Below are 23,926 nucleotides of genomic sequence, written 5' to 3' on the forward strand. Positions count from 1 at the left end.
GCCCATCCCAGGGCTGGCAGCAGGGTGGGATGGGCCATGCTGCACGCCGCGCTGCGTGCCGTGGTTGTGCTGGCCCATGTCGGGCGCTGCCGGGCACAGAGGGCGGCAGATGAGTGTCAGGGGACATGGCGCTGGGCACACCCCAGGGCTGGGCAGCAAATGGGGTGGGGTGGGCTGTGCTGCGCACCATGGCCATGCTGGCCCATGTTGGGTGACAGTGTGCACAGAGGATGGCAGGTGAGTGCCAGGGGCTCTGGACACACCCCGGGGCTGGGCAGTACAGTGGGTTGGGGTGGGCTGTCTGTGTGCCATGGCTGTGCTGGCCCATGCCGGGTGCCAGCAGGCACAGAGGACGGCAGGTGAGTGCCAGGGCCACAGCACTGGGTGCACTGCAGTGCTGGGCAGCAAGTGGGGTGGGCCACGCCAGGCACTATGTCCATGCTCGCCCATGCCAGGTGCCAGTGGGCACAGAGGACAGCAGGTGAGTGCCAGGGGCACTGGGCACACCCCGGGGCTGGCAGCAGGGTGGGCTGTACTGGCAGTGCTGGTGCATGGTAAAAGCTGCGCCAGCAGGACGCTGAGGGCAGAATGGTGATGGCTGAATTGTCTGTGGAAGGCTCTGTAACAGGGTGGGTTCTACAGTGGCTGGAAAAGTGAGGTTGAGACCAGTGAGAGTTCAGAAAACACAGGAAGTTTATTAACAGGAGTGACCAAATAGCAGGAACCCAAAGAGAAGGGAGAGAGAGGAATGGAGACTAAAGCAATTACCCCAAATATGTCAGCACCCACTCACCAAGGAATTACTCACCTAAGGTTGTCCTACCAACTCAGGATCCCTCCCAAAAGCAGGGGCTGCATCCTCCAGGCATTGGCAGGCAGCACTGTCCCTGCTGTCTTTTTTGGGAAAAAAACACCAATGCCAACAGCATGAATCCTCTCACCTTTATTGATCCTGCTGGTGATGTCTACCCAGGGAGGTGTGGGCAGCACCACCCAGGGAGAGGTCTCAGGCTCTGCTCACTTTCTTCATCGTTGCTCTCCCCTCCCTCAGCTCTCCTCCAAAAGCTGTCAATCAATAGGAGAGGCTCAAGTAACTTTAGTTTATGCAAACTCTGTCTCCAAGGACAAAGCCTTCACTCTATCAGCTTTTGTTCCCTAGAACTTGGCAGGGAAAGAACAAATCTTTTTCACAGGTGGCATGAGCAAAAACACAGACCAAAATGTCAACACTTTTAATTGCCAATACAGGCTCTCAAAAGGACTTTAGTGAGGGTAGATCAGACAGCCCTTCACTGGGGGCTTCAGGTGCACACCAAAGGGACATGCATTGGCCAAATGTTAGAGGTTTTAGAACTTACACTAATTAACATACATGTTATCTATGGCCAACCCATGGGACCAAATTTCTTGATGCCCACCTTCAGAACTCGTCAGAACTGCCCCTTGGAGCCCCTCCAAGGGCTTTAAGCTGACTCTCTTGTTTGGACTCCCTGATATCATGTTGTCTCAGTTTGAGTTCTTGCAGGTGTCCTTCAAACCAACATGTCCTTGGCATGTGTGTGAAAGTGCTCAGTGACTTCTAAACACCACCTAAAATGTGAGAAACTTGGGAAAACTTACCCAACCTAGATAAACCTATAAAGATCTACAAAATACAAATTAAAATCCTTAGGAATCACTGGCTGGTGAAGAGGGTTCATACATGAGGGAGGTGGGATCTGTTTTACTGGAGGGGTCCAGCTTTGCTCCTCCACTCAGTGCACTGTTGCCAAGTTTGATGTCCCATTTGTAAAAATTGGGGAATATATTTCTAGTACACATTCTCATCACTAGTTTTGATCTTCTTAGACAGAAATTTCACAGAATATTCTGAGCTGGAAGGGACCCACAAGGATCATCAATTCCAGCTCTTCATTGACTGGCCCATACTGGGATCAAACCCGCAGCCTTGGTGTTACCAGCACCATGCTCATCCCAGGGTTGATGCCTCTGAAGTTTCAAATGAATATTCAGGACTAACTATATTAATTTTAAGAAGCTTTTCTGGGCATCTGTGATTTACTTTCTAGTAGTAGGGAATTTGAGAAGCAGAGTGCTGTAGCTTGATAAAATACCAGATAAAAACTCCAGGTTCTTGGGTAGATATTTTGTTGGTAGGGGGTTTTATTGCCTGTTATACTCAAATCTTTGTCAAAACTCAACTTGTTTGTTGTTTCCCCACAGGAGTGGTGCGCCAAGGGCCCAGAGTTCCCCTTGCAGAACTCCAGAGATCAAACACACCAGTGGAAAAAGTTTACCGGTGAGAAAACATCCTTAACCCACCCAGGAAAAGGGGCTGAATTCCTGAGTTGCATTTTTATACATTGCATGTCAACTACATCTCTCCACAAGGAGAGCAAGTTTCATTTCTTCTGTCTTGTGTTCTTTGGCCTTTTTAATACTATCAATACAGCACTTGCTTGTTTTATGTGAGACCCAGTGCTGCCACGTGTTGGGGTCACCCTCAGATCCATTTACCACCAGGTTCTGAGCTCCGTGTTTGGTGTCTGTTCCTCTGCAGCCACTCTGTGTCACCAAAGGGCCCACAGGAGTACATGTACTTGGGACATGGTTAGGAGGGAGGCAAGTCCTGCAGAACTTCCTCCACATGTTCTCTGTAGGCACATCTGCCTTTCTAGGGAGTATTTAGGCGTTGTATGTGTTCCTTTTGCAGCTCCTCAGTGCTTGATTTCTCATATGATTGTTCTGAGGATTTCGCTATAAATGCTTTTCAAGACTTCATTCCTTTTCATGAGAACAAGAAGTAAGTAGAACTTCCAGGCCAGGGAGGCACATTTCCAGGCCAGGGAGGCACATTCCCAGACCAAACTGACCTCCTGAGCAGACTCTGGGTTCCAGTGAAGCCACAGAGCACAGAAAGCAGTGGCTTCATGCTGCTGCCTCATTACTTCATCCTGGGCAGCCTCTGTCAGTTGGGGCAACTCAGAACTAAAGATCCAATGTGGGTGACAGGATTAGTCACAGCATAACAGATCTGGTTCTTTGGGATACCTTAAAACAAATCTTGATAGTCAAAAATGTTCAGAGGTACCAAGGGAAGCAAGAGCTCTCTGTAATTGTGCTGCTGCTCAGAGTGGTGAGAGCAGCTCCCAGTCAGGAGTGATTCTTACACTTCTGTTACTTTTGATTTGTGCCTCTCTGGAGAGTAAAGAAGGTAAGTTCTGTGCCAGGACACTGCTTTTCACGAGGACAGTGCATGCCTAAGGAATGGAATCTGCCACAAATCAGGGACCATCCCAGGCTTACTTTGAAAATCTAAACGTGAATAAGTTTGAAATGGAAATTAAAACCAAAATTTCTTCAAATCCCCTTCTGACAGCTACTTTATAACTTACTTTTCTGATGGAAGTCTGTTTAAGTAGCCTCATTTTACTAGTCAAATCTATATATAAAAATATTTATCGTTGTATTTTAAGAAGCTTATATCTATCTGAAACAAAAGGGTAAACAAAAGGGTTAAACCAAAGGGTTCCCTGCTCATTAAGTACATTTTGCCAAATTCCCCTCCATTTTCTCAATTCATGGCTCAAGAATCTACATTTAAAAGGTAGAATTAAAGAGTAAGTGTAGAATGAGACAATTAAACTGTAGGGCAGTGATGGAGTGGGAAGTGCTGAGCTGACATCAGAATCCTTCACGCTTAGGAAAAAGTACCCTGGGATTGACCTGCCACAGTTTGGAGCACACTTGATGGTGGGACCTCTTGGGGTTTTAACTCCTGTTTTCCCCCTCTCTCCCTGCTGTGTGTGTGTGTGCCACCTGTGTGTCGCTGTGACTGTGCAGGGACATGCATGAGCAGATCATCGCCACCCTTAAAGGACTGCCCTGGCAGGGGGGGGACCCCTGCAAGCTACTTCGGTCTCTCAGTCGGCTCCAGCACCCCTTCATGTGAGTCCTGCTGCTCTGGGCATCGCTGTGCAAGGGCAACAGGAGCCAGGCAAGCACTCCAGGCCCTAAAAAACATGCTTGTCTGCTGCAAAAGACTAAGCAAGACAATGAAGATTGAAACATCTCTTCTAAAAATCAGGCTGTAGGCACTGCTTTGCTGCTTCGTGGCTTTAGCTGAAAGTTAAACCTCCTTCTCATGTAAACTTGCTTGAAACCCAAGCACAAGCTTGTTGTTGCAACATAATCAACAGTGAGGTATCTCACAATGGTTTCCTGAAATTCAGGATGCTGATGCTGGATATATTCCTGGGTTAAGAGTCTTTACATGTGCAGTTCTGTGCATGGGTTAGAAAATCAGTCTGGGCTCCATTGTGTAATAAGTAAGTGTATAATTGTATTGTATAACAAATAAACTGGGTGCATGGAGCTGGAACCTGCCTCAGGTCACAGAACCAACATGCTGAGAGTCAGGAGGGTGGGAACTACAGCCTTGTTGCTGAGCTTCCCTCTCACCCCCGTGTGGATGGGAGCAGTGCCCCAGGTGTGTGTGTGCTCCAGTCAGCTCTGGGGGTGAGCTCAGACATTCTAGAATTCCAAGGAGGGGTGTTGGGGCATACATTGTGCTTTTGGGAGCAATTAGGTACTTCCACAAGGGTTCTGGTGCAAGCAGCAATAACTTCTGAGTAAAATATTTTTAGTATTAAATGAGAGTTCAATAACTGTACAGTTAAATTGAATAACTCACCCAGAAAGTCTGCGCAACAGTGCAGTGTGGAATAGCTTTAACTTCAGAGGATATGTTTCACTTTGAAAGCTTCCAATACCTACGAAATTTATTTAATTAAAAAACATTGTTCTTGTTGTGAAGCAGTTTGCATTTCTTGCCTTGATCACTTGTGAGAAATGTGCATGAACACCCCCTGGTGCTGTTGTGCTCATTTTCTTCTGTCCTTCTTTTCTTGTCTCATGTAACTTATGGCTTGCTTAAATAATCAAAACTCACCTGTTCTTTTTTTCTTAAATCATCTTTATTTTAACAGGAAAAGTAGAGGTATCAAACAAAAGCAGATCATTCCCAAGGTAAAGTTACTGAGAAAATTTAGTTTTCTCTTGTTTTTAGTTCTTTTTGGCACTGTGAACTTCATTTTGATTGACAGAACTCCCTTCAGAAAATACTGTTTCCCAGTATAGGAAAGTTGCGTTATTTATCCTCTTCTGACAAGCTAAAGAATAGGTAAATGTTCACCTTTATAAGAATTGTTAAACACAAAGAAGTTGTGAGTTGGCATCTGTTTAATTAGACTGGAGATGCCATAAATGCATTAAGTCACTCCAAGGCAGGGAAGGCAAACACAGTGATTATGTAATTTCCCTTGCTCACCTTGCCTTCTTGGGATGGGGCAGTGGAAAAGTTTCACTCCTAAGAGGCATTTTGCTCTAAAATAGAAATAATTACAAAGTGCAGCATGGCCTTGAATGTGGAACTCCAGGCAGCTGTTTCCATTTTTACTCACTTTGATGCAGACAGAATTATTTCCCCCATAGTTGAGAGACTTGCACTTTGTTGATTATGAAAACTTTCCTCTAGAACTTGCTGGATTCCAAGTCCCTGAAGCTCATCGTGAGCATGACACTGCATGACCGAACCACCAAGTCCCTGTTGCACTTGCACAAGAAGAAGAAACCCCCCAGCATAAGTGCCCAGTTCCAGGTGGGTGACACAACCCTGGTGCACCCTCACCTCAGGGGACAGGCCCTCCTGCTCTGCTCTAGGCAGGTCTTACTTGAAAAACAGCAGGTTTTGGTCTTGGAATTTGTCCGAAATGGGGTTATAAAGTAAACAATAAATAACGCGGAGGAATAAGGACACCATGCACAGACCAATATGATCAAGTGAATGCCATTTATTACAAACTGCACACGGTTTATAAAGTGTTAAGGCTACGTTCAGTTGTCTAAATTGAGTCTCACACCATCTAACTCCAAACTCGAGTTGGTTATAATCCATATCTCACCAGTCCAGTGTTTTGGTAAAATCATCCTGACTGTTTTCAGGAACAGCTCTGGTGTCCTGTGGGGAAACCTGAAGAGTTCTCATGAGAAACTTCTGGGGAGTTGCTAAGAACTCCTAGGGAGTGATCTCTCCTTTACCAGTCCACAGCAGCTGTGGCCTTGATTATTCTCAGTTGCTTTCAGTCTCACAAGGTCCATATAGACCTGAATTGCTCACCTTTGATTTTTCTGTACCAACAGGGTTATTACTTCATTAAAGTCAGAGTACATTTAGAGACTCCCCTTATGCTGTGAAATGTGTTAGTTCTCTGTACCAGTCAGCCTCATCATCCTTGTGTGCAGATCTAGTGCTGCTGCTACAGCAAACCCTGCTTTAAATTCCTTGAGACAAGGTGAAGGCAAAGACAGGGTGGGATGGAACAGGATGTGGACAGCCAGGAGACCTGAAACAGCTTTAGTGCCGATGTAGAGGCTGCACTGCTGTCAGGCACAATGCAAAATGTTGCTGTCTGAAGAAGGAAAGTGTTTCTGGCTGTTTCCTTGCAGAATTCCCTCAATAAGCTGTTGGAGACCCTGGGAAGAGCTGAGCCGTTCTTCATCCGCTGCATCCGCTCCAATGCCGAGAAGGTGGGGCTGCCCTGGGGCTGGGGTGGGCTGAGGGACAAAGGCTCCTGCCCTATAACACCTTCCAGCCTGGTCACTGTCACTCTTCAGGCACTCACTGCATGCTGTGTGCTGCTCTCTTGCAGAAGGAGATGCTGTTTGATGAGAGCCTGGTGCTTCAGCAGCTGCGGTACACGGGCATGCTGGAAACTGTGCGCATCAGGAGGTCTGGCTACAGTGCCAAATACACATTCCAGGTACCTCAGGAGCTGGACAGTGCCTGTAGGAATATCTGCCTATTGGGGTCACCCTTATCCTGAGTAAGGGGACAGCGTGAATGATGGTCAGAAGAGCTCAGGCACAGCAGGCATCAGAAGGCTTGATCAGAAGGCTTATAACTTAGAGAGTTTATTCAAGACAGTTTTGTCTAGGAGAGTTTCAGCTAAGAGAGTTTATTCTTAGTAACACACCTTTTATATACTTTCACATCCAACATGTCATGACATTATTGGTTAACCAATTCACCTCACGTAAATAGAAGCATCTCATTGGCTACAAGACACCACACGCACCACAGGTAGCTCTCTTCTCTTTAAGGGTGCACTCTAAACTGCTTTCCTTAAGGGATAGGGATACACACACTGTCATTCCCCCACATCTGCCCTCTTTGCAAGCACATGTGCTGACTCACAGTCTTTTGTGTCTCTTCATATAAAGCTCCTAACTTGGGGTGAGCTGTAAAAATTCATTGTAGTTTTGAGAGCCTGCATGGTAAAAGTCGTAGTTAAACTGCTGTGTGTCATCTACCAGAAAGTTGTTTCTTGTTGCATGAAGGAAAGCATTCTGAGTGCAGTCCTGCTTCCACATGGGAATTAGTTTTCTGTAAGACACTCTGTGCTCTGTGTAGCTGTAGAGATCACATACAAGTGATTCTTACCATTAACTGCAGGCTCACTGAAGCCTGCATTTCACAGAGCAGGAAGAACAGCTCCATTTGAAGGACTTTCAGATTCCTGTAGCTTAAGTGTCTTAACCAGATTTCTATTTTAAAGATAAGACTCTAAACTTTTGTGTTGTCTTCTAACTTTGCTTTCTTGCTGTCTCTGCTTTTCACAGGAATTCATAGACCAGTTTCAGGTGTTACTACCCAAAGATGCCAAAGCCTCTAAGGAAGACATTTGTGCTTATTTGAATAAACTAAAACTGAATGAAAACTACTATCAAATAGGGAAGACCAAGGTAAGTGAAACTTTCTGTAAGGCAGTAAGAAACACTGCAAAATCCAATGCAGTTCTTTTACAGTTCTCTTCTGTGCGTTTTGTATTTAAATTAGCTATTTTAACTAGCAAATGTTGGCACAAATGTTGTACTTGCCTCCTTCATTTTGATGCCAACCTGTTTTCTTGACCACAGTATAAATCTGTATTTTATGGATGTTGTTTGGGAGATTGGTCCTATTGGCATTTGTCATACATGGCAATGTTCTCATCTCAGAAGGGTCCTGTGATATGAAGGCTGTAGGTACAGTTGTGTGTTTTAGAGCCCAAATTTTAAATTTTAAAAGGACTGTCAGCCAGCAGGGTTTGGTGCAGGGATAAGCATTCCTATTCCCTCATTATACCTCCAGTGGGGGCTCAAAGCTTCTGTCAGCTGCTTATTGAATCATAGATTGAATCAGAATCAAATCAGTTGGGTTGGAAGAGACCTCTGAGATCATCAAGTCCAACCCTTGATCCAGCCCCACTTTGATCACCAGATCATGTACTGAATGCCACATCCAGTCTCACCTTAAAAACCTCCAGGGTCAGAGAATCCACCCCCTCCCTGGGCAGCCCATTCCAATGTCTGACCACTCTCTCTGGAAAGAATTTCTTCTGATATCCAACCTAACTCTTCCCTGGTAGAGCTTAAGCCCATGCCATCTTGTCCTACTGTTGGTTGGCTGAGAGAAGAGACCAACCCCCCCGCTGGGTACAACATCCCTTCAGGAAGTTTTAGAGTGTGATAATTGAGGAACTTCTCTATTGCCTGGGCAGGTTTTTATGAAGGAGGCTGAACGGCAGATCCTACAGGATACACTACACAAGGAAGTGATCAGGAAAATCATCCTCCTGCAGAGCTGGCTGCGGATGGCTCTGGAGAGGAGGCGCTTCCTCAGGGCACGGCAGGCGGCCGTTGTTCTACAGGTACACAGGAATTGCCAACCTCATTTTCCTAACACACAAACAAACCAACCAGCTGTTGTGTTGCACTGCCCAGCCCGGGGCAGCCCCCTCAGCTCAGCCTGTCCCCCCAGGAGTGCTGGCGCTCCCATTGTGTCAGGGCAGTCCTGCAGAGGAGCAACGCAGCCATCAAGATCCAGGCGGCCTGGAGAGGGCACCGGCAGCGGAGACGCTTCCTGCAGCTCCGGAGGAGCACCTGTCTCCTGCAGGCCCTGGCCAGAGGGCACCTGCAGCGCAAGAGGTAAAGCAGGAGGAGCAGCAGGACATGGAAACATCCACTGAGCTGCTTGGCTTCACCTGCCAATCTCAGTTCCTGTGGGATGTGTTGACTTGGTAAAGAGCTTAATAAACTGTTGCCCAGAGCAGCTGTGGCTGCCCCATCCCTGGGAGTACAATCCTGCAGCAGGATCTGCTGGAGTTAGTCTGGTTTGTTTCTGGTGCTAGCAGCAAGTAATTTATAGGAGAAGTTTATGGAGAAGGTTCTCCCTTGCTATTAAGTGCAGTCCCCATATCGGAGTATCAAAAGTCCTGTCCATCACAGTGAATCTGTCTGGTGAAGGGTCTCTTTAGGTGAGGCACTGACAGACTGTTTTGGGCTTTAAAAGGCTTTGATGTTCTGGAGACACTTATAGCCAAATAAAAATATATTAATCCAGGTGGAACAAGAAATCTTTGGATATCTGCCCCTTTTTCACGTGACGGTGTGGCTGCCACATCCCTGGGAGTGTCCAAGGCCAGGTTGGACAGGGCTTGGAGCAGCCTGGGCTGGTGGAAGGTGTCCCTGCCCATGGCAGGGGGTGGCACTGAATGGGCTTTAAGGTCCCTTCCAACCCACACCATCCTGGGATTCTCTGATCTGACAGACAGTTATTACTATGTAATATTTCAGCATCAGTTGCCCAGTGGTGTGGACACTGGATAAGTGCTCAGAACCTGTGCCCTACTGAGCTAATGCTACTGCACTGATGCTGCCAGTCCTGACAAGCAGACACCTCCCTGCAGGCACACTGGGACTGCAGGTGCACTTTGGTGCCTCTGTTGCTATTTGGGCTGCATTTAAGCAGTTGGAACTTTTTTTGACTGCTGGGCTTTAAATTTTTGTGTTTTCATCTTACGAATTCTTAACAGATATCAGAAAATGGTTATTGAAAGGCAAAAAGCTGAAGAAAAGCAGAGAGAAATGCAGGAAGATGAAGACAAAGAGGATACGAGTAAGGACGAGCAGAGTGAGCTGACAACAGATGAGCTGCCTGTGGAACAGGAAACAGAGCTGGATCGGGTGGCTGGGGAGGAAGGTCAAGCTCAAAGCGAACAACCTGAAGCTCAAGCTCAAAGTGAACAAGCTGAAGATCAAGCTCAAAATGAGCAAGCTGAAAGCCTGGACTTGTCTGAAAATCTGAGCTGCTCTGAGAAAGCTACGTTACCCCCGAAGAGCACGACAGAGGGCTCGGAGAAGGTGCCCAACAGCCGGGAGAAGCGAGAATCCCGTCGGCAGAGGGGGCTGGAGCACAATGACTTGCAGAACAAGCATGTCCTGTTGTCCTTCGAAGGACCATCTTCATTGTGCCTTGGGGAACAAACCACTGCTGAAGAGCCCCTGGAGACTGTTCCAGTGCCCCTGGAGACTGTTCCAGTGCCAGAGAAATCCTCAGCACAAGATGGTACTGTCCCTCAGGGAAGCAGTGAGGAAGAGAAAAGTCCAAATGAAGAAGGAGCACTTCCAGACACACCTCCATCCAGCGAGATAAAAGAAAGTGGTTCTGCTCCTGAGCAAAAACTTGCAGGTGATGTGGCAGCTGATAGAACAAAACCACAAGGGAATCAGAGTAACCAAATAAAAGGCAGCCAAAGCTTTACCTGCCCTGAAAGGCCCACAAATCTTGCACTGAATCTCCATTACACCCTGTCTGCTGCCGGGAGCTTTCGGAGCCCATCGGACTCCTGGGCAGATAAAAACAAACGTCTTGGTCAGAGGGCAACCAAAGACCTGGACAGTCCCACCTCTGCAATCCAGAGATATGTGGATGACCCAGAGAAGCTGAAGTACAAGAGGGAGAAGTGGAAAGGCAAAAGACAGTCTGATGCTGGTCAGAATGATGTGCTGAGTCAGTCTCTGGATGGAAGGACACGTGTGGATAAGTCTCCTCAGGATCAGCTGGAGTAAGAGCAGCTTTTTATTCACTGTACAGGAAACGGGTATCTGGAATGTTTGAAAATAGATAGAGAATTCCTGGGAGCCTGGACATCTGGCCATGTTGTGGGAGCAAATGGAGCTGTGAACAACTTCTGCTGTTCCTCAGCTCCCAGTCCTGCAGTAAATCTGTATGGGCAGAATGTTTTCAGAAGCTCACAAAAGACAGAAAGTCTGCCTGGCTGAACTAAAATGGAAATTCGGGGCTTTAGTTGAAGCAGTGACTGGAGTTTATTTTCATGTGTCTTTTATGCACTGAAAACAATATTTTAGTGACCTGCAGTTTGCGAGCACCATCCCTCTGATATGGCAGGAAATGTGACATTCCCATGTTTTTTCACTTGCCCAGTACATCTTGCATTTAAAAGTGAATTGCAGGAGCTGATTGGGATTCTGTTCCAGATACAACATTGATATGTGTGTTGTTAAAAAGGTGTTAAATGCTAAGAGGCTACGGACTTTATTAAAATATATATTCTGAAATTTATCTTGTAACATTGCAGGAAGAAGGGGAATTCAGCTTCATTAGGTGATCTCTCAACACTGGCCCAGACTGTTGGCATGAATCAGGTACTGATGCTATTGTGCATATTTATACCTATTATCTTTTTTTTTTATAAATGTTAAAGATTTGTAAACAACTCTGTCATGTGTTCTGTGTACCTGTGTCCCTTCAGGTTGATTTTTTTTTACTTGATATCCATGTTAAAAAAAATTTGCAAGTATTATACGAGAGTTTGAAAACTTAAATAAATGGATCTTTGGTTAAAGCCTTAAGTATAGTTGGATCTTATATTAGTAAGCAAATATTGATTGGGTAAAGTGTTATGTCTTGATGAATCAAACTTCTTTCACTATTCCAGTTTATAAAACTATTTAAAGAATCTATTTCACTCATTGTATGGTGTTTGACTCCTCTTTGCTGTAGCAATCACCAGATCCAATAGGAGAAGAAAAAAGCACCAAGAAATACCCTATGCAGAAGAAACCCAGTGACCACTTACCTACCTCAGACACAGCTGTCTCTGTGCAGCCAGCAAGTCAGCAAGGAGATGCCAAGTATGTTGTGTGTGTGCCTGGCCTGTCTTTGAGAAAATCGGGAAAAAAAGGAGATTTTTCACTTGGGCACCTTGAGACTGTGGTTGTGGCATCATCTGCACAAGTGGCTGTTGCTGCTCTGTGTTGCAGTGGGCCTGATCCCTGACCCTGCTGAGAAGCAGAGTCTGCTTCTTGCATAGTTCTTGTCTTTGAACTGGTTCTTTTAAAATAAGAACCAACTTACAGCTCAGATCAGAGGTTCATGTGGTGTCACACAACACCACGAGGAACACAGAAGAACCAGCAAGCATGTAATGCTGCTTCCATCAGCCTCTGGCACTGCAGCCCAGGCACTTCCTGAGCCAGAAGTGGTGGTGTGGGTATGTGATGAGTTCTCCGTGTGCTCCAATCCAGTAAATATTGAAAAGTCCAAGCTTGGTTTCACCCTGTCTTTCCTTTCTTTTGTTGCTGCTCAGTTCTTCTCCATGTTGGACTTGACTATTCCCAGTAGAGGTTAATCTGATGTGGTCATTGTTAAGAGCCTGTTGCAGCAGAGCCACCTTCACAGAGTGTCATTCACAGACTCACAGACTATTCTGAGTTGGAAGGGACCCACAAGGATCATCGAGCTCAACTCTTAAGTCCATGGCCCACACAGGGGATTGAACCCATGGCCTTGGCATTATTAACCTTCCAGCTCCCATTCCTAAGGGGACACACATGTATCTGTTTTTGTGTTCAGGTCTGCTTTTAAAAGTCCTTTGCGCAGACTTTTGGGGAAAAAGCCAGACAAGAAAATTCCAAAGGAGAGCTCTGATGTGATTGAGGAAGGAGATGGCCTCTCCTTTGTGTCTTGCGTCCTCTTCCCAGACCCAGGAGGAACCCAGAAAATGTCAGAAGGTGAGTTTGTGTGCCCTCAGTGGTCCTGTCTGTGAGGTTTACCCAAACAGACTCTGCAGGACTCAGTCCCCCTCTCCATGATGTGCCACTGGCTCTGTTTCAGCTGTCTCTGGGCAGCCAGGCTGGGCCCAGGCAGGGGAGCGCCCTGGGAAGGAGAGCAGCAAAGCCAAGAAGAGCAGGACCATAAAGATCAGCAAGATCTCCAGCGCGTCCATGGTGCGGGAAATCGCCAATGCCAACGAGCTCAAACACCTCGATGAGTTCCTCCTCAACAAGGTACAAGACCCTCAGCCACCACCAAATAAAGTCCGTGTTTGCTGGTTGTATGGGGTGTTAGAGCGTGCTTTGCTAGGTGCAAGTTTGAGCCATAATTTAAAGCAAAGGAGAATTGATTGTGTGGCTTGACTGAGTTAAGTCTGTATTAGGGCCCTTCCTAATCCTTTCTTTAAGTCTCTCAATGCATTATATTGCATTAAATACTCAGGGCATTAATGTCAGTTCTTCATTTGTTTACAAATGAGTGGGCAGCAAAATTGCAATAAAAAAAATAGCATAGAATCACAGAATTGATTGGGTTGGAAAAGATCTTCGAGATCATCAAGTCCAACCCTTGGTCCAACTCCAGTCCCTTTACCAGATCCTGGCACTCAGTGCCATGTCCAATCTCAGTTTAAAAACCTCCATGGATGGTGAATCCACCCCCTCTCTGGGCAGGCCATTCCAATGCCTGATTACTCTCTCTGGAAAGAATTTTTTTCTCTTATCCAACTTAAATTTCCCCTGGCATGAGTTTGAAGGAAATATTTCTCTAGAGCTGAACTGCCTGACTCCTGTTTTGTATCATCATCATCACAATGCAATAAGAAATATTGTTTTAAATAATTGGAGTGCTCATAGACAACTAAGCAACTGAAGATGACTCTGGTGGGATGTTCTTGTTTTCATGAACTCTGATGCAGGTGTATTTGCCTTCTAGATCAATGACTTAAGCTCCCAGAAGTCTGGTGTTGAATGTTTGTTTTTTGAAGCCACAGAGAAGTTTAGAGGAAACATCAAGACCATGTACTCTGCTCCTGTAAGTAGTAAGTCTCAATAAAGGAAAGCTGGCAGGCAATAAATGAGTTGCAGGTGAAAGGCTTGGCCTGCAGCTCTTTAGCAAAGCAGTTCAGCCGTTCTTAGCATAGAATTCAAAGCTCAGAGTTAGACTCAGTTTACAGCCCTGCTGTAAACTTAGCAGGTTGCTTTGCTTCCCTTTTCACATTCACTCAGCCATGAACTTATTTTTAGAAATGGGTGGATTTTACTGTCTTCAGCCTCTTAATGGTGCTGTGTTTTAACACCACAGAGAGGTGCCAACAGCCTTTCCAGTGCTCTTTGACACTGCCTTATCTCAGCCAAGTGCTGCTGGACAGTGCAGGAGGGAACTGTGTTAACTTGTTTCTGTAATGGACTGTTATCTCTGGCTTTCATCAGGGGTCTGCTTTCTCACCTCTGAACTTAAACAAATCAAAATACGAAACTGCCTGAACAGTATCCACAAAGACTGTCTTATAAGTATTTTTCCCTTCTGTAGAATGGACAAATCCATGTTGGCTACAAAGATCTGGTGGAAAATTACCAGCTTCTAGTTACAAATCTGGCCCAAAAAAGGGAAGAGAAAGAAGTCAAGCTGGTTTTGAATCTCTTTCAATCCCTTCTGGATGAATTCATCAGAGGATACACAAAAAAAGAAGAGTCTGAGCAGCCCAAGGTATGAAAGTTATTCTGTTACTGGCTTAGGGGATGATGAAACACTGCTACTCTCTGAGCATGAGGGACCTGTGTCACCTCAGAAACCTCTTCTGTAGCATTCCCTGTTATTTGGGAATCACTTGCCAGACACACATCGTGTGGAACAAATTCTGAGTGCTGATAAACCTTTTTAGAATTGTTATCTTTTAACTTAGTCTGAATATTTTCAGCATCTGAAAGTGTTTGTGCATGTTCTTTGATAAAAACGTAGGAGTTCTGTGGAGGTTTGAGAGGCGGAACTGCTTTGCCATCAGGCAGTGAGCTCAACTGATCTTTGTGAAGTTGGTAGTGTGAGCTCAGGCAACCCAAGCTGAAGCTGCAGGATAGTGTGTGGAATGTCTGGAGGTGAAGTAGAGCCTGGGAAACTCAATAGGCAAAAAGGGAATGAAATGTCTGAATTTCCAAGCCTAATTCCAGCTTTGTGTGCCACTGCAGCAAACCAAAGCCCAGAAGAAGAAACGAAAACAAGATCGTGCAGTGAGTACTTTTCTTTGCAATAATCCAAGTCCTCAGGTGCACTCACAGAGCACAGACACCTTTGGAAGAGCTTGATTTTGTACTGCTGTTCTGTTTTACTTTGCATGTTAATTCACTTACCTTTTTTGAAGACGTGACATGATGTAAAACTGTTCTTCATAAATCAGAAATTGCTTTTAGGCAGTGACAGGTGGTACTGAAACATTTTTATCCTTGTCCACAGCATCTTTTAGGACCCAAAGGCTTTCTCAATCATGGACTATTTAAAGGAGAACAACTACTGAATAGTAACAACAAACTGTAGCTCATGTATCATAGAATCAGTTGGGTTGGAAGAGACCTCTGAGATCATCAAGTCCAACCCTTAATCCAACCCCACTTTGATTGCACTGATGAACTATAAGACAGCAAGTTAATTATGAAATGATCCAGCAAACCCAACTGCCTTAAGATAGGGTGAAATTTGCTTTCAAGGGCAAAACCATCATTTGTAATTGTAAAATAAAAGTGGAAAACCTGATACATGGTGGGTGGTTTTGTTAAAAACAAACTCACCAATTTCCTGCTGTCCCCCCCAGATCGAGGAGCACAATGGCCATGTGTTCACCAACTACCAAGTGAGCATCCGGCAGTCGTGTGAGCACTGCCAGTCCTACATCTGGCCCATGGAGAAGGCCTGTCTGTGCAGTGGTGAGTGACACAAACACACCTCCTGCCTGCTGGGGAACCTCCTGTGCAGGTGGCTGTGGCTGCTGCAGGTGGGCTTAGTGAAGAGTACATGTGGATTGCATAGGGAGGGAATAATGCGTGTTTTAATGTGATTTGGGTGCTTGTAACAATTGCTCCTTTCTCTAGTTTGCAAGTTGACTTGTCACAAGAAGTGCATGTCCAAAATCCAGAGCAGCTGTACCTCCTGTGGGAAGAAGGTAAGGCCTGTAGGTCTGGGCTGGGGTTCTGTGGTACCACAAGTGCCACGTGCAGAAATGCTGCCTTTGGTTCTCAGCAAAGGAACAGGGAATGTCCGAGCACTGAACAAAAACTGCTTAAACAGTTCCCTTCTCTGCATGTGGTCAGAGGCAGGCCCTGCTCCTGCAGATACACAATATTCTCCTAAGAGGTGATGCTTGAGCTGATATGGGAGCTCTTCTCTCCATGTATGTGTGCAGTGTTGGACAAATTTTTAAAGAAATCCTTCAGTGTGAACCACAAATGTTCTTTATTGCTGCAGCTCAGGAAATCTGCCTTGTGATCAACGGCATGTAGAAAGCTGGAATAAAACACTCATCTTTAGTTTCTGGCAGATAGAGCTAATTGTAGCAGGAAAGAATGGAATTTTCTGGCTTGGGAACAGGTACTCACACACCTGTGTCACTCCCAGAACGAGCAGGATGCAGAACCACGACACTTTGGGGTGTGTGTGAGTGCCCTGACCAGTGAGAGGAACTCGGTCCCTGTTGTCCTGGAGAAGCTGCTGGAGTATGTGGAGATGCACGGGCTGTACACAGAGGGGATCTACAGGAAATCAGGCTCTGCAAACCGCATGAAGGAGCTGAAGCAGCTGCTGCAAGCAGGTCAGGCTCTGCTGCCCACCCTGTGGCCTTCCTTGTGTTTTCCCTTCAATTCTCTTCTCTCTGAAAGTATCTGGCACTTTTTAGTGTTTTAAAAACAGCTGTTTGGTGACCATGCAGGCTGTATTATTTCTGTTGCCTGCAAAAAGCTGTGTAGCACCTCTAAATGACCATCAGAAGACTTTCTTTTGCTTCTGAATTCCACTCAGATTCTGTGAACAGAGATTTGAGCGTTTCTAATCCCATTTCTTTGGGGTCTTGCTGTGAACAAAGGAATGAACTGCTCTGACAAAACATTCCTCTTCAGATCCCCACTCAGTGAAACTGGAGAATTACCCCATCCACACCATCACGGGGATCCTCAAGCAGTGGCTGCGGGAGCTGCCAGACCCCCTGATGACATCGGCACAGTACAACGATTTCCTCCGAGCTGTAGGTGGGTTTTAAAACCACTCTTGAAACGTTTCTTGACTCATTATGCCCTTGTGTCATGTGAAAGGGATGAGGGAGACAGAAATGCAAAGATCTCTAGTCTTCACTGTATTAATAAAAGTTATTAGCTATAAGTGCCCTCGGAGTAATCAAAGCTTTATGAACCCAGCACTGCCTGCTGAGCTCTGGACAGAACACAGGCTGGAAAGATTTTTGACTCTCCTATGAGGACCACACTTAAGCCAGGGAGAAATTATTAGCAATAAGCGCTTCTAGACAATCAGAGCCTTATGTACCCAACACTGTCGACTAATGGACAGCACACAGGTTGGAAGGGTTTCTGACCTCTAATATGAAGCCACACTTAAGCCAGAAAAGAGCTTCCCCCACAACAACTCGCAAAATAACATTTATTAATACAAATATGTGACAGTTATTGTGGGTTCTGCTTTGCCGGTGATAATGTTCAGCTGCAAGATTGTATTTAATTGATAATAAAAGACCCCAAAAGAAACCAACACAAAACACATTTTACAGAGACAAACACACTAAACTCAAGTTACAATGCAGCAATGTATCCCATTTTCACGGCAGACAGAAACCAGCAACAAAGAACTACTAACTAAAAACACAACCACCTAAAACACTTACCTGGACACTCTTTCCATAACATAGGACAATAAAATATCTTGCACACCACTCTCTCTGTAACACAAAACAAAAAGAAAGAACAGAGCTGCTTTTTATCAACACACATGTTGTAAAAGAAACTGCACATTGAAAGTAAAGCAACTTACTGTAGTTGCAAAACAGAGCTGGTCTTATAAAGTAAGAATAACAAAAAGCAATAACCAATATTAAGTAGCAAAGTGTAAAGCAAGTTACTGTTACTAGCATTAAGGTAGCAAAACACAGTTAGTAAAGGATATGCTTATAAAGTAAGAAAGTAGCTATTAGCATAAGATGTAAGATAGAATGTATAAAGGAATAAGCTTTGCAAGAAAGTAAAGAAAGTAAAGTATAGAAAAATAGAAAGCACATGGTCTTCTCACCCCTACATTGTTCCAGGAGGTAGGAGGAGACAGGACAAGCTGCAACAGTTACCCTCACAAAGACACTGGCATTTCTCCCTCTCTGCTGGAGTTTAAACTCCACACACTTTTTATACCTTTTTTTCTTTCATGTGGTTTTGTGTGGCTAAAAGTCAATCTTTTGGTGGGGTGATGCAGATGCTTGAGGGGAGGTGGCTGTCAGAGTGGTTATAGAAGATAATGTAAAGGGAGGCCATGTCATTCCTTAAACAACACTCCACCCTATGTTAATCTTACCAGTTTGAAAGCCTTTGTCCTCTGCTTGGAGCACCCCTCCAGGGGGGCTGAGGCGTTTCCCTCAATTCATCAAGGCTTATCAGCCCATCACCCCACACCTTGGGAAAAGAAACTCTTAAGATGCACATGCTGGATAAACAGCTCCTTCCAGTGCACTTACAGCAAGGATTTTAGACATTTTACATCAAACATTTTTCAGGGAATTTCTCCTCTATCTTACTTCATCTTCCTTCAGGATTCCTTTTTTCCTTTTCCTTTGTCACTGTACAACTGCTCTTTCTAAAAACAATGAGACTGTAAATAAGTTGCCTTTCATGCAGGGGGTTTTCTCCTTGATGGTCTGAACCAGATCTTAATATCCAGATATCCCGAGTCCTTTTTTTTTTTTTTTTTAGCGTCAGTGGGATTTAGGTACCCTAACTATTGTTGGAGGTCTTGATGTGTCACTTGATGATTGTTAACAGCAGCAGGACAATTGCAGTGCCAGGAGGGGTACTTTAACATTCAGTTGGTAAATGAAATGAACAGTGAGGCTTCTAAGAATTTAGGAATTTTAGCTTTCCCCCAGCCTTGCGCAGCATTGATCACCTTTTGCTTCCTCCCTTTGTGCAGAACTGCCAGAAAAACAGGAGCAAGTCTGTGCCATTTACAGTGTCCTGGAACAGCTCCCACAAGCAAATCATAACACCCTGGAGCGACTCATCTTCCATCTTGTCAAGTAACGAGTTTAATTACTTAATTTTTAGAGAAACTGTGTGACTCTTGAGTGCTCTTGGAAGCTTTCTAAAGTCTTAAACTCCTGAAGTGTTAGTGCAGGGATTGTGCTGCTGGTTTAGTCAGGAGAGAACAGATTGTGCCTCAGAACAGATGCGTGGTCATTTCTACAGCCTGGTGTGTTTGTATCAAATCAGGCAAGGACAACTTGAAAGACAAGGCAGATCTCACAGCCTTGGTGAACCATCTGAACACCAGGATTTATACAGATGGTACACAGTGAACTGAAGAGGAGCATAGGCAAGTCTGAGGAGCAGGGATGAAGGGCTGCTCTTAGCCAGGGAACGTGGGGATTTTGCAGGTGGGCCTCTGAACATGGTTTTTGGAGAGGAAACATTGAATCACCACAGAATCACAGACTATTCTGAGTCCACAAGGGACCCACAAGGATCATCGAGTCCAACTCTTAAGTCAATGACCCACACAGGAGATTGAACCCATGACCTTGGCATTCTTACAAGCAAGTTTTAACCAGACCTGCTTTGGGAGGCTCCCAGACTGGCTGAACCTGGGTGACTCCCTGGGCCTTTCTCTGATACATGACATTTTGTCTACTGGTGTAAAATACTTTTAAGGTTTTTTTGAACTGCTATGAGTACTGAGTGCCTGAGAGACCTAGTTGCTTATTATTGGGAACTCTGGCCTGGTGTGATCAGGTTGCCTGTATTCTGGCAAGGTTTGCCTAAAATCTCTTTTGCTGAACATTGAATTTCAGAGTGGCTTTGATAGAAGATGTCAACCGCATGTCACCCAATGCCCTGGCCATTGTGTTTGCTCCATGCCTGCTGCGCTGCCCAGACACCTCTGACCCCTTAACCAGCATGAAAGATGTCTCAAAAACAACCCTGTAAGTTTTAGCAGTCTACTGCAAAGTACTTTCTCCAAAAAAGTACCTTAGAATGGGGTGGTGGAAGGTCAGTGCTACTGCCTGCATTTGTGACAAATTTGTTCATACTCAGCTGACAGACTGAGGGTTAGGAGTTACTTATTCTGGCCCTATTGGTGCTGCCAATTTAGCTTGAAGTAGGATCTTAAGTCTTGAATATCGGGTTTAAATAAGTCAGATTTGTGTTTTTCATCTGGATAATTTGGAGGGGGGGATTGTACAATAATCATCTGTTTTGCTGAGATACAAGCCATGGGAAACAGTATGATATAGAATTAAGCTGTCTCCTGTGTATGTGAATCCCCCTGCTAATTTTTTCTGTGTTGTTCCTTGAATTGAGGAAGGTTCTGTCCCTGATCCTCTCTGTTCTCACCCTCCAGCAGCTCTGGCTGTCTGAGTGCCCCTTGCTGTGCATCTACCTCCAGTGAAAACAAAGTCTAAAAAATCACAACTTTCTGTAAATTTTACTGACCCTTGTGGCCATAAAAGTGAAGGGCAGTTGCAAATTCCTTCTGTGCCAGCACAGGAAGGACAGGTAGAAGCAGCAGGAGCTGTTCCAGCTGTGGTAATGTCTGTGCTCACCACTGTGTACAGTCAGCATGGCAGGCTCTGGTTATCCCAGGGGAAACGTGTGCCATTCCCTTTAACCATCACCTGTCCTGTTCTGCTTGCTGTGTTGGACCCTTCACCCTGTCACTGTGCAGTGCTGCCTGCAAGGGAAGTGTTGGGACACTGTGGTCACGCGCCAGCCACGTGTGTGTGACAAACACCCCCAGAGCAGGAGAGGCATCTCATCCCACCGTGGTGGTTCCATGGCATGAGGCTGCTTAATGAACTCTTGCCCCTTTTCCCAGGTGTGTAGAGATGCTCATAAAGGAACAGATAAGGAAGTACAAGATAAAAATGGATGAGATCAATCAGTTGGAAGCAGCAGAGAGCATCGCCTTTCGACGGCTCTCGTTGCTCCGGCAGAATACAGTAAGTATTGAAATAAACTCACCATCTCACCAGACTTGGGAGAATAAAGTGCTACTTATTTATTCTGTCCATCCCATTCAGTAAGTGAAAAATCAATTGCAAGATAAGAGGAAAAGGGATTTGGACTTACCCAAATCTCTGGGTAGGAGCTAAATACACAGCTCAGGTGGAGTCTGAAAAGTGAGAGGTGCAGGGGTGGGGATCTGCTCTTGTAGAGGTCAAAATCTGCTCCCATGTAATTCCATCAGTAGAACTAAGATTGATTCTCTGACATGGCAGAGGAGTTCCTTCACTCCAGAGATGGTTGGTGGGCAAAAATATGCTGTTCTAGTAGGGCAAATACACTTATTCTTTGTTTTTATTGTACTGATTAAAGCAACCCAAACTGTGTCTGATCAGAAGCTGCATACAGTGAATTTGGTCTCCATCTCTCTCTAGCTGTGGCCTGTAAAACTTGGGTTCTCTTCCCCTTATGAGGGGAAGCTGGTATGTACAACTGCCTGGGGGTAGTGCATGTGCTCTGATGGTACTACTGCATGGCTAAAATACTTATACACATGTTGTAGCTTGGGTTTAAACACTCTTTTAAACAACCACGACTGCATGTGTTGGTGCAATTCCCCCCCAGACTGCATGCAGGGCTGCTGGCCTGCTCTGTCCTCACCTAGTATTTTACAGACACTCTGTGTAACTTTAATTGGATGTAATAATATTACTCATGAGTGACTACTAAAACTAAGCTGAGGCTGACAGTTAAAAAAGGTAACAAAGCCCTGGAAATCAGGTGATTAGGAAATTTTCTCTTACATTTGTATGGACAACTAACAGCTCTTCTCCAATTCCCTCAGCCTGTCGTTTGACCTACTCATTTGTCTTCCCCCTGAAACTTGCAGACAGCCAAGACTGGTGTAGCTGCCTGTGACTGAGAAGTGTTACACGTGAATTTGTCTTGCAGAGTAAAAGCTCTCAGGTGAAAGGAAATGACAGTGGCACCTCAGAGCTGGACTCGGTGCATGAAGACGAGGAAGTTTCTGAAGCCAGTAGCCGGGAAAAGGAGATTCTCATTGATCGCATCCAGTCAATAAAAGAAGAAAAGTAAGTCCCCCTTCACCTGGGTAGGACTTGGAGGCAGTACAGGTAGCAAAGCAAGGCGCTTTTGGTCCAAAGGGATCTAACTCGATGGTGGAGAAGGGGGAAATACAATGGCCTAGCTGAGAGGAAATACCCTGAGAATTAGTATTTAATGAGTACATGTGTTACCTCTGACCACGAGCTGCATGAGTTGCTTGTGGTGGAGCACCGTGTTGGCCGAGCGCTCCAGCCTGTGTTTGGTGCAGGGAGGACATCACTTACCGCTTACCTGAGCTCGACCAGCGCGGTTCCGACGAGGAGAACGTGGACTTGGAGACCTCAGCGAGCACAGAGAGCCTGCTGGAGGACAGGCCAGGCAGGGGGGATACCGAAGGTCAGTATTAAGGTAGCGTGTGCTTTTTTTTATTCTACATCTCCCACTGCATACAGCCAGGTGGCCAGATGTTTTCTGCTCACAGTGGCTCATATCGAGTTGCTGCTGTCAGTCTCTAAGGATCTTGTTTCTTTAAAGCAATTCCTGGATCCTACCACCATACTCAGAGCTCCAGCCTGCCTGCCAAGGATGTTTGCGCTGTGGCCTCCCTCCTGCAGACCCCTACCCAGCCCCACCCTGCACCCCTGCCCTCGAGGCGCAGATACTCCCTAACGCTGTCCAGGACCAAAGTGCCCCGCCGGACGCCTGTGATGCCAACGGCCAACATCAAACTACCCCCGGGGTTGCTCAGGCATGCAGAGTGCCCGGAGGATGCACGTGGTACTGGGGCCGTGCGGCGCAGGGAGCCGCCGGCACGGCGCACAGGCAGCATGCACTCGGTGTACGGCGAGTACGAGCCCACCGCCAAGCTCCAGCGAAGGTTCTCCGACCCTTCCTCTTCCTCTCACATCCCCTGCCTGCAGGAGTGAAATCCTCCAGCTCTCCGGACTCCTTCGGAATCTGACCTAAGCCTTCGGCTTTAATCCTTTGTTGGAAGGCTGTGAACTCACCGTGCTGGGGAGACCACCTGGAAATGTATAGTACTGTAAAGGTTAAGCAAGGTTGTTTAAAGCAAATCTTCTCCACTTTAAATTGAAACCTTGCTAAAAAACTAAAATTTAATGTTGAGTAATATACGTGGGTTGAGTGTACGGGAACCAAGCCCTGATTCCGCTGTCGTGCCTTTTCCATTTGCCTTACAATGGACCATCATGGGACCAATAGTGAGTTTAGATCAATGTGTGTTGCCTTAAATTTTTTTTATGACAATTTTCTGTGTGGTTTACAGAACTGTTTAACATAATAGCCTTGACTGAGACCAAAATGTATAAAGAAGTTTATTAAAACTTTGCACTTTTGAAAAATACATGTGTTTGTTTATCAATGTGTGTGTAATGAGCAATTTATTCTGAAGGGAGCCTTTAATTGCAGTTACTGCCTTTGGGAAGGATTGATAAAGGATGGGGGAAGCACAAAGAAGGTTGTATGGCTTGTGGTGGCACCAGGGAGGGTTTTGGTGCTCTTGGAGTAACCGCAACCAGGATGGAGCTGCTTCATCATCCCCTCCTTCCCCTGTTACCTAAGTTGGATCATTTCTAGTGGCCACTCATCCAAATGAAGACTGAGCAAGCCACAGATGGCAAGACAAACCACGACTAAAGAATTGCACAGGAACTTGCACAAGGCCACAGAGAGTAATCATTTCAAATTA

General features: G+C 45.6%; 1 protein-coding gene across 2 annotated transcripts in view; it reads left to right on the forward strand.

The window, feature by feature from the left end:
* MYO9B (myosin IXB) overlaps window positions 1–23,581 on the forward strand; it is a 53,015-nt gene extending 29,434 nt beyond the window's left edge. The window contains exons 15-43 of one of the 2 annotated variants that reach the window (XM_071577866.1): window positions 2,224–2,299; window positions 2,714–2,803; window positions 3,844–3,948; window positions 4,989–5,028; window positions 5,537–5,659; window positions 6,508–6,588; window positions 6,711–6,821; window positions 7,681–7,803; window positions 8,601–8,750; window positions 8,861–9,027; window positions 9,915–10,946; window positions 11,481–11,547; window positions 11,906–12,036; window positions 12,758–12,915; window positions 13,019–13,191; window positions 13,892–13,990; window positions 14,489–14,665; window positions 15,142–15,183; window positions 15,762–15,873; window positions 16,039–16,109; window positions 16,562–16,754; window positions 17,059–17,187; window positions 19,124–19,229; window positions 20,001–20,132; window positions 21,026–21,149; window positions 21,588–21,635; window positions 22,105–22,244; window positions 22,487–22,614; window positions 22,753–23,581. In XM_071577866.1, the coding sequence (XP_071433967.1) occupies window positions 2,224–2,299; window positions 2,714–2,803; window positions 3,844–3,948; window positions 4,989–5,028; window positions 5,537–5,659; window positions 6,508–6,588; window positions 6,711–6,821; window positions 7,681–7,803; window positions 8,601–8,750; window positions 8,861–9,027; window positions 9,915–10,946; window positions 11,481–11,547; window positions 11,906–12,036; window positions 12,758–12,915; window positions 13,019–13,191; window positions 13,892–13,990; window positions 14,489–14,665; window positions 15,142–15,183; window positions 15,762–15,873; window positions 16,039–16,109; window positions 16,562–16,754; window positions 17,059–17,187; window positions 19,124–19,229; window positions 20,001–20,132; window positions 21,026–21,149; window positions 21,588–21,635; window positions 22,105–22,244; window positions 22,487–22,614; window positions 22,753–23,144 (4,520 nt within the window). In that variant the 3' untranslated portion in view covers window positions 23,145–23,581. Of the gene's footprint in view, window positions 1–2,223; window positions 2,300–2,713; window positions 2,804–3,843; window positions 3,949–4,988; window positions 5,029–5,536; window positions 5,660–6,507; window positions 6,589–6,710; window positions 6,822–7,680; window positions 7,804–8,600; window positions 8,751–8,860; window positions 9,028–9,914; window positions 10,947–11,480; window positions 11,548–11,905; window positions 12,037–12,757; window positions 12,916–13,018; window positions 13,192–13,891; window positions 13,991–14,488; window positions 14,666–15,141; window positions 15,184–15,761; window positions 15,874–16,038; window positions 16,110–16,561; window positions 16,755–17,058; window positions 17,188–19,123; window positions 19,230–20,000; window positions 20,133–21,025; window positions 21,150–21,587; window positions 21,636–22,104; window positions 22,245–22,486; window positions 22,627–22,752 lie in introns of both variants that reach the window. The other variant, XM_071577867.1, reaches the window with a different exon arrangement.
* The last annotated feature ends 345 nt before the right edge of the window (window positions 23,582–23,926 follow it).

The sequence above is a fragment of the Pithys albifrons genome, chromosome 27 (genome assembly GCF_047495875.1).
Source record: "Pithys albifrons albifrons isolate INPA30051 chromosome 27, PitAlb_v1, whole genome shotgun sequence".
NCBI lineage: Eukaryota > Metazoa > Chordata > Aves > Passeriformes > Thamnophilidae > Pithys > Pithys albifrons.